This window comes from Temnothorax curvispinosus, unplaced genomic scaffold (assembly GCF_003070985.1).
Source record: "Temnothorax curvispinosus isolate PA1 unplaced genomic scaffold, ASM307098v1 QBEX01000021.1, whole genome shotgun sequence".
Classification (NCBI taxonomy): Eukaryota; Metazoa; Arthropoda; class Insecta; order Hymenoptera; family Formicidae; genus Temnothorax; species Temnothorax curvispinosus.
Window position 1 is genome coordinate 53208 of NW_020209801.1, and position 20649 is coordinate 73856.

General features: G+C 43.1%; 1 protein-coding gene and 1 pseudogene across 1 annotated transcript; one reads left to right on the forward strand and one right to left on the reverse strand.

Annotated features, from left to right (window-relative positions):
- Window positions 1–11241: 11241 nt before the first annotated feature.
- On the reverse strand, window positions 11242–12212 carry LOC112454074. The gene is made up of 3 exons (XM_025015618.1): window positions 11894–12212; window positions 11660–11785; window positions 11242–11618 (listed from the first exon to the last, which is right to left on the reverse strand). The coding sequence occupies exons 1-3, from the start codon at window positions 12210–12212 to the stop codon at window positions 11242–11244; spliced, it is 822 nt and encodes a 273-aa protein (XP_024871386.1).
- A 6678-nt stretch (window positions 12213–18890) lies between these two features.
- LOC112454771 lies at window positions 18891–20196 on the forward strand (annotated as a pseudogene).
- The last annotated feature ends 453 nt before the right edge of the window (window positions 20197–20649 follow it).

The following is a 20649-nucleotide window of genomic DNA, read 5'->3' on the forward strand; positions in this document are numbered from 1 at the left end:
CTCTCTCTCTCTCTCTCTCTCTCTCTCTCTCTCTCTCTCTCTCTCTTGTAAGTACTGGTCGGTTGTCGATTTTTGTGCTCCTGCATTAAGTGCATACTGCTGCTGTTGTGTGTGGCCTCCGGGCCTTTTTGTTGCAGGTAAAAGCAAGTTGTTTACTGCTTGTCATGCGCTGCATTTAATTTTTCGTGGAATAGTCGCTATTCTGTGTAATTCGGTGACAAGCATTTTTGGAAATTCGGCTATGCTCTTGGAGTTGTTTTGATGAGTGCCTTCTTCCATTTCTTCCACTTCTTCTGCGCATGCGCTGCCTTGCTGATCTACTCTTTCTTGCACTCTGCTGTTCTTGGGACTGCGCATTGGCTGGACTGTTTGTCACTGACTGAGTAGCACTTTTGGTGATCGGAGCGTACTTGTCCTGTTGGCTGCGCTGCACTGCCTGCTCTGCTGTATCTAATCGGAAGTTGGGACGCCTGTTTGGATTACTAGTGTTTTTCTAATAGACCACTGCCGTGATACGCATTGCAACTGTGACGGGGTGTAAAGTGACACGTTACTATTTATAGAAACCGACTATTTTCTGAGAACTCATGCAGTGTGTATGCACCAGATGTACTAAAGTAATTGCGGGTCAGTCTATTGTTTGCGGTGAGTGTGGTAGAACATTTCATCCGGGTTGTGTTAAGGCATATACTGTTACTAAATCTGCTAGTGATTGTTGCAAAAGATTAAGAATGCCACTAACACCTAGGGATAATCAGAGCTCACAACATAGTTCTACCTCACCTAATATGAGTGATGTCATGCTCTCCCGCACTCAGGATCAAACTCAGGCTGAAACAAACAATCTTTTGCGTCAATTAATCGATAATTTAAGGGAATCCGACATCAGAATGACGAGTTTCATTGAGAATCAGCAACGAACCAACAAAGAAATCAATGACAAACTCAATCAGTTAAATCGTATTGCTGAAACGGTGGATCGGAACTGTCAGCGTATTGCCAAATTAGAAAGAGAGAGTGAGACGCTGGTGCGTGAAATCGAGACTTTAAGGACTACTCTGTCAGTATCTCCGTCTTGCGATAATGATTGCAATAAGGTTATGGTGTCTGGTATACCGAGGGCATCAACGGTCATGCCTGATGTGATAGTTCGTAATGTATTTGATGCCCTCGATATTCCCGATTTATCCAGTCACATTCTTGATATTCGAACTGTTGCAAGGAAGCCTCTGGGGCCTGCGGAGAGTCCCTCGATCTCTTACAATACGAACTCGCTTATTGTTACGCTAACTTCTAGAGCTGTTCGCGACGTGGTCATTGCTAAAAAGCGAGCTAAACGTGTACTTAGACAGAGCGAGGTGTGCGGGGGCAGTTCCGATCGTAATATACATGTAAATGAGTTCTTGTCTAGGGCTACATACGATCTTCTGCAGCAAGCGAAATGTGCTGCAAGAGAAAAATTATATAAGTATGTCTGGGTAAGAGATGGTCGCATATGTGTCAGGCGTGCGAATGGCGATCCTATTATCTTTATTGACAATGTTTCTGATCTCGTTAAACTTATTTGACCAATCAGACCTAATACATTAAGTGTCGACTGTTCTAATGGCGGGCTATTGCACTTTCATGTAGCGCAATTTAATGCAAATTCCCTTCGTGGACACATAGAATTTATTCGTTTACATTTTAATACTGGTTTCCATCATATTATTTCTGTATCAGAAACGTGGCTCAATGAAAGTGTATCCGATCAACTTGTAGCCCTGGAGGATTATTTTTTGATTCGGCATGATAGAGTTGGTCGTATGGGAGGAGGGGTAGCATGCTATGTACACAAATCACTTAAGCTAAATCTTATTGCTACCTCTGCTAATACCTGTAACAATGCGCCGGAATATCTTATCTTTGAGGTACGTCTGCCGCATGGCGAATCAGTTCTATTCGCGTCTATTTATAGAAGACCTAAAGGCCTGCTCTTGCATGACTTCGTTGAGTCGCTTACTAGTCATTCACATCTTTATAAAAACATTATTATTAGTGGAGATTTAAATTGTAATCTGTCGTCGTCTAATTATGAATCGAATTATTTGCGTGAACTTATGTATAGCTTGTCGTTGCATATTGTAGATTCTGAACCTACTTATCATACTGCGACTTCAGACTCATGGCTTGATGTTTTGGTTGTGGATGATGCTGACAAAGTTTTATCTTTTACTAAATCTCAGAGTCCTTTTATTGCGGGCCATGATCTAATCGAATTGTCCTTGTCACTGGGCTCAGGACCGATATCTAAGCGCTCTTTAACTCGACGTAACTACAGAGGCATTGATCATACTGAGTTCTTGGATTACCTCAGGTCCATTGCTGGTGTGGTGCAGACTGCTATTGGTGATGGATCTGAGGTCAACGTCGACAGATTCTGTGATGTTCTGTCTGGAGGCTTACTTGAGGCACTCGACAAATTTGCTCCTAATCGTGTGTTAGTCATTAAAAGGCCTCCAGTACGGTGGCTTACTACTGATAAAACTCGTATCCATACTCGAAATCAGCTATTTAAGCAGGCTAAAAGATCAAATAATCTTCTTGACTATGCTACTTACAGACTTTTTCGTAATCAACTGAACGTAGATATCAAACGAGCCAAAAGTCAATTTCATTTTGACATTCTTAAAAACATCGCAGACCCCGCGAAACTTTGGAGAGAACTTGCTTTACTTGGTCTTGTCAAATCTACTTTGGTTTCTCCACTTCACTTTTTCACTCCTGATCAATTAAACTTATTTTATGTATCAGTTTCTGAAACTCAGTCACCCAGCTCATATGATGACTTTATCTCTGCTATTAATTCGGTTACTCGTCCCTCACATTATCCTGAGTTTGTATTCTCTGCTTTAACACCTGACATTGTCCTCCGGCTTATTTCTGAGCAACCTCGTCATTCTTATTCATCAGGGTCTGATGGCATACCACTTTATATTCTTCATATGGCTTGGCCTATTATATCATCGTGTCTAACAGCTTTATTCAATCGTTCATTAGAGACTTCTTCGTTTCCGTCCCAGTGGAAGCGAGCGCTTATCCGCCCTCTGTCTAAGATACGTATCCCTTTGTCCCTGTCTGATACCAGACCGATAGCCAATCTGCCAGAACTATCTAAATTATTAGAAAGAATTGTAGCTTCACAGATTTCAGATTACTTAACCAAATATAATCTTATGAACCCTAGACAGTCTGCGTATCGCTCGGGCCACAACACCCAGTCTGCGCTTCTGCGTATTTGTGATGATATTAAGAAGGCAATTGACAATGGCCTTCTTGTGATCATGATTCTCTTTGATTTCAGTAAGGCGTTTGATACGGTCCCGCATCTTCGACTTCTTATTAAACTCAAGATCTTAGGATTCTCAGACTCAGTTCTTTTATGGTTATATTCATATCTTACAGGCCGTTCTCAGTCTGTGGTGGATGATGCGGGATGTCTTTCGGCTTGGTTGTTGATGCTTAGTGGTGTGCCTCAGGGATCTGTACTTGGTCCTCCATTGTTCTCCCTCTACATCAACGATATTGGTAAAGTCTTGAACTACTCTGAGCATATGATCTTTGCTGATGATATCCAGATATATCGCCTAAGTCTACTCTCCGATCTACGTCACAATCTTAAGCTTATCTCTCAGGATGCTAATGCCATCTTTAATTATGCAAAGGAGAATGGTCTTAATCTGAATCCTGCTAAGTCTAAGGTGATTATATTTGGCAGCAGGGCCAATGTTGGTAATATAGATCTCAATCTTCTTCCACCGATAATGGTTAATCAGATACCCTTACCATATGTGAGTGAGGTGAAGAACTTGGGAGTCTTTTTCGAGTCCGATCTATCTTGGAGAAAACATATCTTATTTGTCTCGCAGAAGGTCCATGGTGCTTTATACAAGTTAAGATTTAACCGGAATTCTCTCTCCACTGAGTTAAGGATCAAGCTTGTTATGACTCTGGTTCTACCCCATATTGATTATTGCTGTTTGGTTTATCATGGCCTGAGTGGTGATTTGAATAGTAAATTGCAGAGACTGGTTAACTGTTGTGTCAGATTCATCTACAACTTGCGGCGTGATGAGCATATAACGCCGTTTCGACGTCGCCTCGGATGGCTTTCAGTGGAGAACAGAAGACTGTATTTTATCGGGTGTCAAATGTATCGTATTGTTTACATGAATTCGCCTGTGTATTTACGTGAACTTTTCACCCCACTTGATCCACTACTAAGAAGATCTGACAGACTGACCACTTCTTCTCATGTTTTCCACATTCCCTTACATAGAACAACTACCTACAGGAACTCCTTCCATCTTTCGTCCATCTATTTTTGGCATGCTCTACCTGTTCAAATTACATCGGCGTCTTCGTATTCAATCTTTAAAAGTCTTCTTTGTGCTCATCTGTTCTCTTCTGAATTTGAGTGTTAGTTCGTGTACTGGTCGGGTCGTACTTGCTGGGTTTAGTATTAGGGTTAGTTTTAGTCTTAGTTTTATTTTTAGTTTTTTAAGTTAATTTTAAGTATCATTATGTTACTCACTTAGTGATGTATGCGGAAGTAATGCTTATATTTTTTTGTAGTTTGTTTACTGTTCTTGCCCTTTAGCTTATGCTCGGGCATATAAATATATCAATCAATCAATCAATCAATCAATCAATCAATCAATCTCTCTCTCTCTCTCTCTCTCTCTCTCTCTCTCTCTCTCTCTCTCTCTCTCTCTCTCTCTCTCTCTCTCCGTGAGTATTGGTGCACGTCTGTTCTGTTGCTCCCGCTTCTTAAGGATAAATCTCTGCCGTAAACTGCCTCCGGGCTCTTTTGTTGCAGGCGTAGGCAGGCTTTTTATCTGCTTATTGAAAGCATTAAATCAATCTTTGGGACTTGTCTCCTTCATACGATTTATTCCGACTGAAAGAGGCTGCCGGTTTCCTAACCTCAATTGAGTGGCAAGGTCCTTTTGCATGTGTGCTTCTCATCTGCTCCTTCTACACTCTACTGCTTGTGGTGCATGTGGCGTGCGTTGATCTGGTCACGTGAGCGAGCGTCGATACGCTTGCGTGCTGATACGCTTGCGTGCTGCTATTGGCTGGGCTGTGTGGCCATCCTTTGGTGATTTGGACATCCTAGCTGCATCGTGTGACACGGGCTTTCTACATACGGAACATGGAATCGCGTGTGTGTGACAGATGTAAGAAGCCGATCGCCAATCAATCACTCGAGTGCGAAAGGTGTAAGAAATTGTTCCACCCTGGCTGTGTTAAACCGTATGCTACATACAAGTATGCGGATACGTGCTGCAAAGCTCTTGCAGCCACATTAGACGCGCCTCTTACACCTGTCAGCGAACCGAATGCACACCCTTTCGACTTGGCGAGTGGAGTCTCGGAGACTCAGGTGCAGGCGCAGTTACAGGGGCAGACTGAAACCAACGTGCTGCTGCAGAAACTGTTTAACCAACTGAGGGATTCTGACGCCAAGCTCTCGGCTTTCATTGAGGACCAAGGGCGTATTAATAGAGAGATTAATGACAAGCTGAGTAAACTGGAACTCATTACGGATACTGTTGCCCAGAGTGTGTTGCGTATTGATAAGCTAGAACAGGAGAGCTCAGCTCTTGCTCGCGAAGTCCGGGACTTGAAGGCCGCTCAGTCCGTTCCACGCGATAAGAACGAAAATAAATTGATTATCTCGGGAGTCCCTAGGGAGTTGTCCATTACTCCTACAGAATTGGTCGGCAATATACTTAAAGTGCTCGATATTCCAGATCTCTCTAGTCACATTCTAAATGTTAGATCTATGGCGCGGAAACGGCAAACAGTCATAGCTTCTGACGGTTCTTCGAGTCCTGGTGGTACGGGCTCGTTCATAGTCACCCTATCCTCTGACGCAGTCCGCGATGTTATAATTGCTAGTAAGAGAGTGAAGCGATCTCTTAAGCAGAGTGAGGTGTGTAGCGGGGGCTCTAATCAAAATATCTACGTGAATGAGTTGCTGTCCAAGACTGCGTATGACTTGTCGCAGCGGGTTAAACAAGTTGCTAAAGAAAGGTCTTATAAGTACGTTTGGACGAGAGGGTCTCGTATATGTGTCAGATTAACTGACGGCGCTCCGGTTATCTTTATTGACTCTGACTCAGACCTTGCTAAAATCAATTGACATGACCGTGTGCGTTGCGCGGCATCCCCTGCTGTTAATCGCGCTTTAACACAGTGTCTTCGGGTAGCTCAATTCAATGCAAACTCACTTCGTGGTCACATTGACTTAGTAAGATTATACTTTAATGATAATGTTCATCACATTATATCTGTATCCGAAACGTGGCTGAATGCTGAGGTGACTGATGATCTTGTGGCCCTGGATGGGTACTTTCTGATTCGACATGATCGTGTAGGTAGAAGGGGTGGTGGAGTTGCCTGCTATGTACACAACTCACTGAAGGTTGCAGTTATTGCTACTTCTGCAAGAGGTGACGTGAATTCCCCTGAGTATCTCATTTGTGAGATCCGTTTACCGAATTATGAATCTGTATTATTTGCATCGGTCTATAGGAGGCCTAAAGGCCTTCTCTTAAATGAATTTACAGAAGCACTCCTTAGTGTTTCGCACTTATATAAAAACATAATTATTGGCGGAGACTTCAACTGTAACCTTCTTACAAACAACTTTGAAGCTGACTACTTGCGTGAACTTATGTCGAGTATAGCAATGCATATTGTTCATTCGGGTGCTACGCATCATACGGCCTCCGCAGATTCGTGGCTTGATGTTCTAGTGGTGGATGACAGTGAAAAAATTTTGTCATTTACTAAATCTGAGTGTCCGTTTATAGCTGGTCACGATCTCATAGAGTTATCGCTCTCTCTGGCCACGAACTTGGTCATTGACCGTACTATTGTGAGACGTAGATATGGATCTATTGATTGTGATGTGTTCTGTGACCACCTTCGTTCTGTAATTGATGGTCTTGTGCCGGCCGTGACCTGTGATAGGGGTGTGGGACTAGATGACCAACCAGGCGTTGGTGAGACTGAGGAGCTTTGTATGAGACTGTCGGGAGCTCTACTTCAAACATTGGATGTGTTTGCCCCTAGACGAACATTTATAATTAAAAGGCCTCCGGTGCGATGGCTGACAGATGAGCTTAAAGCTCGAATTCGTAATCGCAACCAATTATACAGGCAGGCTAGACGCTCCAATGATCTGCTTGACTATGCCACTTACAGACTTTTCCGAAACCAACTTAATTCGGACATCAAACGTGTCAAAGGTGAATTTCAACTTAATTCTCTCAAAGACATCACTGATCCTGCTAAACTTTGGAGAGAACTGGCGCGGTTTGGTCTTGTAAAGTCAACCTTAGTCTCTCCTTTACACTTTTTTACACCTAGTCAATTGAATTCATTCTACGTTTCGGTCTCTAATGCTCAACCACCTTGCTTGTTTACTGACTTTATTTCTACTGTTACTTTAGTTACTCGATCATCCCAGAGACCAGAGTTTGTGTTCTCTGCTGTAACACCTGCTACGGTCCTTAAACTTATCTTAATGGGACCGACCCACTCTTATGCATCTGGTTCGGATGGTATACCGCTCTATATCCTGCGGATTGCTTGGCCTATAATCTCGGCGCATCTCATTACTTTATTCAACCACTCATTGGAAACTTCTTCTTTTCCATCCCAATGGAAGCGCGCATTAATCCGCCCGCATTCGAAGATTCGTATTCCTTTATCCCCTACTGATACAAGGCCTATAGCTAACTTGCCAGAGCTGTCTAAATTACTTGAAAGGATTGTGACTTCGCAGATTACTGAATACTTGATTGAACATAACCTCATAAATCCGAGACAGTCTGCGTATCGACCATGTCACAATACACAGACAGCTCTTCTGCGGGTTTGCGATGACATCAAAGAGGCGATTGATAAGGGTCTTATTATAATTATGATCCTCTTCGATTTTAGTAAGGCGTTCAATACTGTTCCACATCTCAAGCTACTTATCAAGTTAAAGGAGATTGGCTTTTCTGATGTTGTTCTTGCGTGGATTTTTTCTTACTTGACTGGTCGCTGTCAATCCGTGGTTGATGATGCTGGGAACTTCTCGGAGTGGTTGTATACGTCATCGGGCGTTCCTCAGGGCTCTGTGCTCGGGCCACTATTATTCTCTCTGTTTATTAATGATATAGGAGGAGTATTGCTGCATGCACATCACATGATATTTGCTGACGACATTCAAGCTTATCTCTCATGTTCTCCGGCTAATATCCGCCATGGATTGAAGTTAATCTCTAGGGATGCAAAAGCTATCTTTGCTTATGCAGAATCTAATGGTCTGAAACTTAATCCGTCCAAGTCTAAAGTGATGATTTACGGTAGCAATGCTTATGTTAGGAATATTGACCTTAGCCTTCTGCCTCCTGTCATGGTGAACCAGGTACCTATCCCTTTTGTTAGTGAGGTGAGAAACTTGGGAGTTGTTTTTACGCCTACTCTGTCCTGGAAGAGGCACATTTCGCATGTATCACAGAGGGTGCACTGTGCGTTGTACAAATTGAAATTTAACAAGAACTCTCTCTCTACCGAATTACGAATCAAATTAGTGACGACGTTGATTATGCCACATATTGATTATTGCTGCCTTGTCTACGATGGTTTAAGCAATGAGCTGAATACGAAGTTGCAGAGACTTGTAAACTGCTGTGTAAGGTATATCTTTGATCTTAAACGCGACGAACACATTACGCCCTATAGGCGACGACTGGGATGGCTCTTAGTTGAGAATAGGAGATTGTATTTTCTTGGCTGTCAGGTCTATTGTATCTTGTTCCTAAATTCTCCAATCTACCTGAGGGAGCTCTTTGCTTCGCCTGACCCGTCGCTTAGAAGATCTGATCGCCTTCCTGGTTCGTCGCAGACCTTTCATATACCGCCTTGTAGAACTACAACATATTGGAACTCTTTTCGTCTTTCTGCAATACGTTTTTGGCATTCTCTCCCCGACAACATAACATCCGCACCATCTCTTCCAACCTTCAAAAACTTACTCCGCTTGTATTTGTTAGCATCTGAATCTGGCTAATGCTTTATCTCTTTGGTTACCGGTGCGAACTTGGTAGTGCAATAGTTGCATATTTAATAGCTGCGTTGTGCATATATATGTTGTTATATTAGTTAAGGTTATACTATGTATCATATTAGTTTAAGGATATTATATATCATTATGCTTCATCAAGGATTTTCTACCGGTGCGAACTTAGTAATGCAATAATTACAATCTAGTAGCTGTGTGATATTAGTTAAAAGTTATGTATTATATTATGTATCAGTATGTATTTTCTGTGCGTCATTAATTCTGCATCAGGCCTACGCACATGCGGTTACCTTAGCTCAAATTATATTAGGCGCCTTCAAATTTACTTAAGCTACTTCTTGCTCATGCTTTTTCTTTTTCTTTTATTGTACTTTAGTTTTAAGTATATCGGATGCATCACAATGGTCCATTGAGTGCATCCATAATTTCTTATCTATGTACTTGTGATTTAGATCTTTTTTCTTTGATGTATTTTAGTTTTAGGTATATCGAATGCATCAATATGGTCCACTGTGGTGCATCCATGATGATTTCTTACGTTACTTATGTACCTGGGATTTCGATTTTTGCCCTTTAGCAGATGTTTGGGCATAAATAAATTCAATCAATCAATCAATCAATCAATCAATCTCTCTCTCTCTCTCTCTCTCTCTGAGGCGGCCTGCGTGCAGTGAACGAGCTCTGGATTAGCTCCAACAAAATTGGTGCCGCAGTCGCTGTATATCCGCGAGCACCGGCCGCGCCTAGCGATGAAGCGTCTCAGAGCTGACAGAAACGATTCGGTAGATAAAGAAAACGCGAGTTCTAGGTGAACTACTTGTCTGGCGAACCAGACAAAAAGGCACACGTAGGCCTTGAACGGAGTTGCTCCGCGGGAACGACGATTATAAACGAGGAATGGTCCAACATAGTCGACTCCGGTGATCAAGAAAGGCTTGGCCTGACGCACTCGGTCTAGGGGCAGATCCGCCATGGGCGGTTGCACAGTGTGTGGATTCGCCCTGAAACACTGATAACAGCGTGATAGGCAGCGTTTTATGGCCTGATGGGCCCCCAGAATCCAGAAGTTTTGTGACAAGAGATAGTGTAACGCTCGACGTCCCGGATGCAAATGTAGGCGATGTGTGCGCTCTACTATAAGTTCCGTAAGTCGATGTCGGCTAGGCAGCAATGCTGGGTGCTTAGCTTTATATGAAATGGCGGAATGAGTCAGTCTGCCGCCCACCCTGAGGACTCCGCGAGCGTCCAAGAAGGGGGCGAGCTTTTGCAAAAGTTTAGAGCAACTCTGGTTGCGTCCTAATCCCCCGATGTCCTCTGCAAAACAGCGAGACTGAACGAATTTGACGAGGTATAATAAGGTCGAATGGGATTCGGTTTGATCCACGGCGAATGTAAGCGTGCTTGGTCTAGTTCTATTAACGAATCGGATACAATATGCGAACACTCTGACGAGTTTGTCTAACGACGAAAAGCGGTCGAGAAGCAAATCGACAACCGTAAAAAAATTTACGTCATCGGCAAGATTCATGGAGACGAAAGCGCGAGAATTTTCTTCCTCCTCGGGAAAATCCTCAACTTCCAATGTCGTTTCTTGAGTGGGTTCGAAGTCGACGAGCCATGCAGGGCCGGTCCACCACAGTGGGTGGTCGATTAGTTCCTGGGAAAGCAAGCCCCTTGAGCAACAATCAGCGTGGTTAGATTTGGTATCGACGTGTTTCCAGCAAGAGATGTCTGTGTTGGACTGGATGCGTGCGACGCGATTGCGCACGAATGTCTTCCAACGGTGCGGAGCCGAGCGTATCCACGCGAGGGTAACCTCAGAATCCGACCAGGCGTAGGTATCGTCGATGGCAACCTCAGGTCGGAGAATTTTCCCGACATACTCTAACAAGTCTGACAGTAAAACAGCCGCGGAAAGCTCGAATCTCGGTAATGTGATGGCCTTGAGTGGGGCCACCTTTGATTTGGCGATGAGCACGTGGATCACCACACCGCTCTTGGCGACGATTTTAATATATACAACGGCTCCGTAGCCCCGCTCGCTTGCATCGCAAATCCGTGAATCTCTCGCCTGACCACGTTGTCTACCGCGATAGTGCGAGGTATGCGAATGGAGGCTAACGCGGAGAGCTCCGACTTGTATTTTTCCCATTTAGAACATATATCTCCGAAGGAGGCTTGTCGTCCCACTCCACCTTGAGCATCCAGAGTTGCTGGATCAATCGTTTGGCTGCGAACGTAAACGGTGTCAAGAACCCTAATGGATCGAAGATGCGAGCTAGTTCAGAGAGAATATTGCATTTGGTGCAGTCTCTGTCCAACGGATTGACCTGAAAGCCAAAACTGTCCGTTTGCGGATACCAACAAAGTCCAAGAACCTTATGAAACTGATCTTCAGGCGATTCAAAGAATAGTAACGATTGACTACAGAGTTCCGGGTCTAGATCCGCTAAAACCGACGGATGGCTACTGGCCCACTTCCTGAGTTCGAAGCCTGCCGTTTTTACAAGACCTGTAGCTGCCGCTGAAGCTCACGGGCCTTCTCCTTTGACTCGACGCTCGCCACCACGTCGTCGACATAGACGCTCTCTTCCAAGACAGCCGCGGCTAAGGAGTAGCTTACTATGCCTTCAGCCGCTAACTTCAACAGGCAAGCAATCGCTAGGAACGGAGAGCACGTCAATCCAAAGATGACGGTCAACAAAAGGTAGTCCGAGATCGGGTCGTTTTCTGAGAAACGCCACACTATTCGCTGGTAGTCTCACTGACCGAGTTCGACCAAAATTTGAAGGAACATCTGCTTGACGTCCGCGGTGAGCGCCACATGGCCGGCCCGGAATCTCAATAATATATCAACTATATCTGACTGTAGCTTAGGACCGGATTGCAGCACTTGATTCAGCGAGACGCCGTTCAGATCCTTAGCCGATGCGTCAAACACGACACGCAATTTCGTGGTTGTGCTATCTGATTTGAATACCCCATGATGGGGTAGGTAGAAGACAGGTTCGTCCACTGGAAACGGCTGCTTAATCAATCTCATATAACTATTGTCCATATAATCCTGCATAAACTTGCTATAATTCATTTTGAATTCTGGGTCCAATTTGAAGCGACGCTCAAGTGCGCGAAATCGGTTCAAGGCTACCTGACGCGTGCCAACAAAACAAGGTTTATCCTTCGTGAAAGGATACGACACTACAAAGCGACCAGATACATCGCGACGCGTGGTCCGCGCAAATAGTTTCTCGCAACGTTTATCTTTCTATGAATACGGCGGAGCTGTAGGGATCTCGTCTAATTGCCAGAATCGGCTAAGAGATGCGTCCAAAGAATCGAGAGTCAGAAACGACTGTGTAGACTGAGATGCTTGCGTCGACACTGAGCCAACCAGAACCCAGCCAAAAATAGAGTTAAAAGCGTCTGGTTCATCTTTCCTTCCTACACGACGACCATCCCGAAGCAGCGAGGCAAAGCTATCTGCGCCAATTAAGATGTCGACGGGGCCAGGTCGGTGATACTGCGGATCCGCAAGTTTTAATCCCTGTAGATGTTTCCACGCCCTTGGTTCAATCTGACTACTCGGTAACTGGGCGGAGATGCGCGGAAAAACCGTAGCCTCTATTGACATGCGCGTGTTACTGTTGCCCTGTGCTTGAATCACGACTGAGGTGTTACCCCGGGTGGCAGCTACCTTCGTATCATTCACCGCTAAGACTACGGTACGACCCTTGGTTCGTCCGAACCAGCCCTTTTGCATGCAGTTTTCCGAAATAAAATTCAGTTGACTGGCACTATCTAAAAGAATGCGAACAGGGAAGGGATTCCCGTGGACGTCGAGAGCTTCGGCCTGCACCGTTGACAGTAATACGGTCGAACTCGATTTCGCAACGCTAGCCATGGTGACGAGGGACTTGTTATTTGGTAGCGACGAACTCTTGTCGACTGCCGATTCGGAGAAGGCTCCGGTATCCGCGGGGGTACTCGCTGAACCCGAGTTCCGTTCGAAATGCAACAGCGTATGATGTTTAGCCTGGCACGACCGACACATCCCCGTCGATGAACAGTTGTTAATGCCATGACCCGTGCGAAGGCAATTGAAGCACAAATTCGCGGTTTTCGCCGTGGAATACCTTTCCCCAGGGGATAGTTTCAGGAATCGAGTGCACTTGAAGACAAGATGTTGTTCTTTGCACACCGGACACTTGGCAGTTCAAGTTGCGAGCGATGAAGCCGACGCGGAATTTTTCGGCGAAGACGACTGCGATTTGAGCAACATGTTCGAGGGGCCCGATACGGACGCGAGGACCCGGCTGTGATTTAAGAGGAACTTTGCAAGTTGCGCATATTTTGGTATTTTCTCTGCCCGGTGTTCGGATTCAAACTTCTCGCAGAGCGAACGGGGTAGTTTTTCTTCTAACTAGGAAATTCGGCCTCTGTGCGACATTTTCCACGGCGAGCATTGACAGCTCATGGATCTCCCTCATCCGCTGTATACACAACTCGCGTTTAGTTACGTAACCTCGGCTCATGATGATTGGGACGTGGAACACGTGCGCAAGGTCGAGGGTTCACGTGGGCTCGAAGTAACAACAATCGATGTAAGGGTTCGAATTCCTATGCGAAGGCTCGATGGAATATTCACGAGAAAATATTCTTCGACTATAATGCACCAATCGACACGAGAACAATACGGCGCGAACGCAAGAAACGAGAATCAAACACAGGATAAATCTCAAGGATGGTTGCAGAGGATGAACAAAATAAGAAAATAGTTGTAGCAATAATCAAAATTATCAATTAGGTTGGCACAGGTGCCCGGCTGCGACGCGAATTGCACTCAATATCTATGGCGTTACGACAATTAGGATGTGTTGCGCGCGGTGTTACGGCACGAGCAGCATATACGACATGAGCGATATATACGACACGAGCAATAATCCACGACACAATCATTAAGTACGACAACTTCTTTTGGGTTCCCAGTCGCCCCGGGACCGGCGCGAGAGCGCCGATCGGTTCACCTCGCCCAGGCCCAGCACGTCAGCCAAACCCGCTTCCCGACCAAGCCCGACACGCCCCGCTCCTCAGAGCCAATCCTTATTCCGAAGTTACGAATCCAATTTGCCGACTTCCCTTACCTACATTAGTCTATCGCCTAGAGGCTCTTTACCTTAGGGACCTGCTGCGGATATGGGTACGAACCGGCGCGACACCTCCATGTGGTCCTCACTCGGATTTTCAAGATGCCAGGAGGACGCTTCTGAGGTCGGCACGCTGTGCCTGATCCGGTCCGAGATCTCGCCGCCGAATCGATGGCCTCTCGCACGGATCGTCAAGCTGCATCCTGGAGACGACGGCGTCGTTCGCGTGGTGACCGTCCGCACGGCCACCTCCAAATTCGTTCGGCCCCTTGTCAAACTGGTGCTGCTTCCTGGGGCCGCCGACACCACCACCACCGTCGAGGATACGTGAGCCACCGAACAGCCCTCGCTTTCTCGCGTAGAATTGCTCGCGTTTTCCTCACCGTCCGTCTTTTCGCGTTATTTCGATTTATCGCGTGTCACTTCGCGTAATTGTCACTGTTGTCCTTCCGCCAAAGTGCTACGTGCACGTCATTAAATCGGTGAGTTCGGCCGTCAGCCGTAACTCCACTCACACTCGCGTTACATCACCTCACTTTCCCGGTTTCACGGCACCATGTATATATCGACGGAAAATATACAGGGAAACATATATATCGTGCGAATTATGTTTCTCGCTCGAGATCCTCGCGTATTATGATAATGCGCAGCCGCACACCTCGCAACATGGCCGCTCGTACTCGCGCTGGGATCGCGACCATTAATCGATCGCTAATCGATACGTCGCGCCGCAACAGCGGTCGCCTCAGCGAGCGCACCGTCTCGTTTCGTCAACATATGACAAGGCGGGCGGGAATGTTTGAGATCGCAACAATTAGCATCGCGACGAAGTCGCGTTCGGCTGCATGTCAGCACATGCACGCTTGCAGTAAATTAATATTCGCGTAAAATGTCGCATAAGAGTTGTCACGGGAATATTCGGTATAGCATGGATTTTTCGGGACTAGCATTCTAGAAACTTTAACATTGTTATCGATAATAAAGTCAAACAACAACGCTAGAACAAAGGAACAATCCATGTTATACACAAAGCACGCGAAAACAGGTGACGACTTCGTCGGGTCGCCACGTGAAACCAGTGACGTCGGCTCCATGACGCAGGGCTCCGACGGCCAATTACCCTCCCGAAATTGCAGGGAGGGAGTTTCGCCTCGGAGGTGTTAAAAGGACCGCCGCTGCGCCGCGGAACCGATTTCGCTCGCAGATCACCCACTGTCTTAGTAAAACCGCTTTTCGTACTCTGCTTTGCACACCGCTTTTCGCTATTCCGCGTTTCGAACAAGCTTTCGCCGCGTCGCTCGCCGTAGCTTCGGTGCGCGCTTCACGGCTTCCTTGGCTAAAAAGAAAAGAACTCTGTAAATAATTGTATATTATAGACATTTTCGAATATATTTGTTTTATTTCACAATTTCACTTCGGTATTTGTTCCCTTTTTTTGTGGTCGTCTTCTACCTCGCGCTTTCTCGCGCTACCGCGCGCTCTCGAACATTTTTGTTTGTACAGCTCAAAAATTTATTACAATTATGGCTAATTAAAATTTGTAATTTTTAGTTAAATGTTACAAGTTTTTACACAAATCTTCCAAAATTCATCTATTATTAATAACTTCTTAATTCGCAGAAGTCAAAATTCTTATGTTTTTATTTTCGTATAGTCTGTTGTAAAGTCCAATAGAAAAATACATAAATGTATAATTTTTTACCTATATAAATTTCTGATTCGTGAATGGTTGTTGTAATTTTGCATACAATACTACAAGATTCGGTAATTATGCAGTTTAGGGGAAGCACCTCCGATGACCTTGACCTTGACATATGTTGTCAAGGTCACCCTCCTGAGTGACCTTCAGAAGGTTTTAGCCGTCGCTCGTTTTTTATTAAAAAGTTATAAACAAAAAAGTTTTAAAAATATTGCAGTTATTTTAAGTACTGAGAGGCATAAACGACTAATATTACGTTTTTCTTTAAAGCAGAGAATACTTTATTTCTCGAGAAAGTCGCTGCTTTACCAAAACACAACATTTAAAGCAGTAAATTGTTGATAAATTGAAGTCTTTTTGTTAAAGCAAAGAATATTTATTTTGCGAAAAAGTCGCTGCTTTACCAAAACACAACATTTAAACCAGTAAATTGTTGATAAATTGAAGACTTTTTGTTAAAGCAGAGAATACTTTATTTTGCAAAAAAGTCGCTGCTTTACCAAAACACAACATTTAAAGCAGTAAATCGTTGATCACTAACCTATATATGCACCTATATATGCTATATTTTCCAAACTTTTTTTGTTAATAACTTTTTAACGAATAGCGAGCGACGGCAAAACTTTCTGAAGGTCACTCGGGGTCATGACCTTGACAACATATATCAAGGTCATTGAAATCGGTGAGGTCGCTAAACTTTTTTTTGTTAATAACTTTTTAATAAAAAACGAGCGACGGCTAAAACCTTCTGAAGGTCACTCAGGAGGGTGACCTTGACAACATATGTCAAGTCAAGGTCATCGGAGGTGCTTCCCCTAAACTGCATAATTACCCAAGATTCTACAGAAAACGACACAATCCTTAAGCCTTTTACAACTCGTGAATTCATGAAAATCTACATAAATTTGCTTTTTTTAGATGTTTATAAGATACTACAATTTAGATTTCCAGTCAAAATGTCTCTCCTAAATGATCTCATACAAAAAAGTCTCGGGAAAAATATCTCAGTCCAAAGATATCTCCAAAGCAGTTACCACCGCATCATATTCCGATGGTAAAGTCAACAGTAGATGGCATACTACATCCGTTTCTTCAATCATGGCACCCGTGGATTTCAACTCGCAAATGAGCCTATCAAATTTCAGGAAGTGTGCACTCATTGTCTCTGATGATTCAAACTTCATGGTCAACAACTTTTTCCGTATTTTAAGTTGACTTTGGCAATGCCTTTTCTTTCGAATGTATTTTTAAGAATAGTCCGTGCGATGTTTCTTCATCCTTTATATATTCCAGATGGCTGTCAGCGATCCGTTGCACAATCGATTTACATTTCCGATCGCTCTTCTTCAGTATTCGTAACTGCGCTTTCTTCTGTGCTCGCTGATCCGCGGTGTCCGTGGCATGTCAACCATCTGAGTTACTGATCTCTCGATGAATTCCGTTAGATCATGTTCCTCGAGCAACGTTTCCATACAAAACTTCCAGTTGCTGAAGTTGCTACCATCGAATAAAGGGACCTTGTATCTATCTTCATCCGCCATGATGCACGTTACACAGATACAGATTTTTCCCGAACGTATAAGGGCTCAGTCACAATTAATGGGAATGTCGCATCTCACTTCAGTACATGTACATTAAAGTGAGATGCAACATGCCTTATTCCTTATTCCTTTATCTTATTCCTTATTTTTCTCATTGTGACTGAGCCTTAAAGGTTTCCCTTATTTCCACTCACGTTATCTTACTGTTTACTGGGCGTATCCTGGGCCCATAACCTGATGACGGGTGTAGGAATAAACAGTATTCGGTTTTACTGAACAGAAAAGTGAAGTCTTTAATTCCACAGACGAACGATACAAATGTTAGCGACGACAACGGATAAAAATCAGAAGAAGCGCGGGAAGTCTCAGGGAAGAACATAAACTATATAAAGCTAGAAGCGAACCTAAATAAACTAAAATGTATTGGCTACAGCGCCATCTATAAGGACCTTATAATGATTGCACTGAATTGTCTCTTTAACACTACAGAAGTAACGCTCGCGTAAACGTAGTATGTGAAATATATAAAGTATTAACCACAGTGAGCTGATGTCGAGGAGATCTTTAAAAGAAGGAAGGTATATCCAAAATTGCACACGTACGTATATGCTGTCTTGTAAAAGTTGTCGAACTATATGTTTACACGAGTGAGTACATTTGTAGTAACTTATAGTAATTCATATTAAGATACGACGTCGTCTCTCAATCAGAGAAACGTAACTTTCACTACTTTCAACGGTGGCTCTTGATTTCCGATCATAATAGTTACTATAAAATCTCCCGTTTACGCGGAGGAATTATCATATCGTAAGTTACTACAGAAGTAACGTTTGCGTAAATAGGTTATAAAAATAACACGATGTTATATATGCGGTTTGCCGTAAATATATATATATATAGGTATGTACCACGCCAGGTACCTAAGTCATCTACAGACGATTCCGAGTCTCGACATCGAACCGACTCGCGAAACTCATGTTCGACCGTTAGACGCCGTGCCGTCGTAAGCGGTGAGATCCCAACGACGGGCAGAGGCGCCGTACGGCAAACCGGGCTCGTGCGACGACCGGCCCGCTAAGGACCGGCCGCCTAGTAAGTGTGTCACATTGTTTTGAGCCTTTCGACTCACGAGACTCAATTTAACGGCGGATTTTCTCTTGCATTCCGTGTGACCGACGGTACATGCACATTTCGTGGCATCTAACCTTAGCATCTTGTGATATATATTATATACATATATGTATGTGTGTGTGATTTCTGCCTAGTACTCTGAATGTCATCTAGTCATACATATCAAGAATTTTCGATGGGCTTCTTCAGAAGATAGGATACGAAGGAAATCCTAATGCATGATGACGATATCACAAAGATGCTAAGGCTAGATGCCACGAAATGTGCATGTATCGTCGGTCACACGGAATGTAAGAAAAAATCCGCCGTTAAATTGAGCGAACAATCACGAATCCTGATACCCACAAGTAATTTCTTACAATCTTTTTATGATCCTGATTATCTCATAATTTGTATTTTTGTACGTGTATTTTATGCTTTGATAGAAGGAACGTGAAAAAGAGCAGGAAAAGGAAAGAACACTAGCGGCGAAGCAGACAGAAAAGAACAAACAGAAGAGACAGATTCAAGTTTTGTCTTTTAATCTGGACGAAGACAAAGATGAAGCTGAGATGTCTTCTGACGAAGACAATGCCGAAAAATCCCCGCAGTCAGAAAATGTGCAATCTGATGGCCCTGCGATTAAGAAGATTTAAAAAAATCCAGATGTAGATACATGTTTTTTGCCAGTAGGGAAAGGGACGAGGAGGAAAATAAACTTAGGGAAGAATTGAGACAAGAATGAGCTAGAAAGCAGAACGCGTTGAAGGAAGAAGAAATTGAGATCACATTCAGTTATTGGGATGGATCTGACCATCGTCGGAGTGTTATAATGAAGAAAGGTGAATGTCTCAGTGGTTTAGAGAACGTTTAAGTTATTAAAATACTCTAGTGTCACTTTTGGAGTAACATTGGCATGATATATAATGTTCTGCTGCATAAATTAAATTTTCACATACAGGTAATTCTATCTATTAGGTTCTTCAGAGATGTTTAGAAGTTCTGAGGCGTGAATTCAGCGAACTTAAAACAGTAATGGCAGATCAGTTAATGTATGTCAAGGAGAATCTTATATTACCGCACCATTATACGTTTTACTGCAACTGTAACTGATTTTATTGTAACTAAGGTAAATATACTAAATGATAAAACTTATGAAGCAATATCACAATGTTAGCATGTTATTTTAATGTATGTAATATTGCGATTAGGCACGAGGAAAGAGCGGGCCTTTGTTCACATTTGACGTTCACGATGATATTCGTATTATGCACGATGCTTCTGTCGAAACCGAGGAATCACATGTCGGAAAAGTTTTACTTAGGTATTTATTATTAAAAGAATACTTTGTATAATTCTCTTTTATGTTATTTTTTTATTTTTTTTATTAGATCATGGTACGAGAGGGACAAACACATTTTTCCAGCGAGTAGATGGGAACCTTTTGATCCAACAAAAAGTTACGACAAGTATACAGTGTCGGATAAAAATAGAAAGAAAGCTAAAATCTGATCTTAGATTCAACGAATTGTTCAATTTTGTTTAAAGGATTCAGCTTCAAAGACTGTAAATATTATAACCAGATAAATAACTTTGTTTCATCGTACAATTGATTCATTATAAAACAGCTGATTATATATATATATATATATATATATATATATATATATATATATAATATATATATATATATATTGTAGCTACATTGTATTTATAAGGACTGTGATTTTAATTCATTCAGTTATGTGATAATATTTAATTCATTTACTCTATTATGTAGCTCTACTAAATAGTTAAGTTTTCGCAAACATTTGGAGGGAAAATAAAAATACATGAATAGTTTAATGACTTGATATAATAATTACAATATGAAAATGCAAAACCATACTTTAATTCATTCCAGTAACAATCAGAAACAGTATTAAAATATTAATCCATGATCAGATCCTCTAACAGAAATCTATTTACAAATATTAGATGTATCATCTCTTGTCATTTCTCGAAGATAACTGTACAAAAATAAATATATAC

Excerpts from the sequence above, each read along its gene's own strand:
- LOC112454074 (XM_025015618.1), bottom strand. The coding sequence starts at position 12,212 with ATGAATTATAGCAAGTTTATGCAGGATTATATGGACAATAGTTATATG. Across the intron at positions 11,786-11,893 it reads TCAAATTTTGGTCGAACTCG|CGATTGCTTGCCTGTTGAAG; the intron begins GTCAGTGAGACT and ends CTCCGTTCCTAG. Across the intron at positions 11,619-11,659 it reads CGAGTCAAAGGAGAAGGCCC|GCTTCGAACTCAGGAAGTGG; the intron begins GTGAGCTTCAGC and ends TAAAAACGGCAG.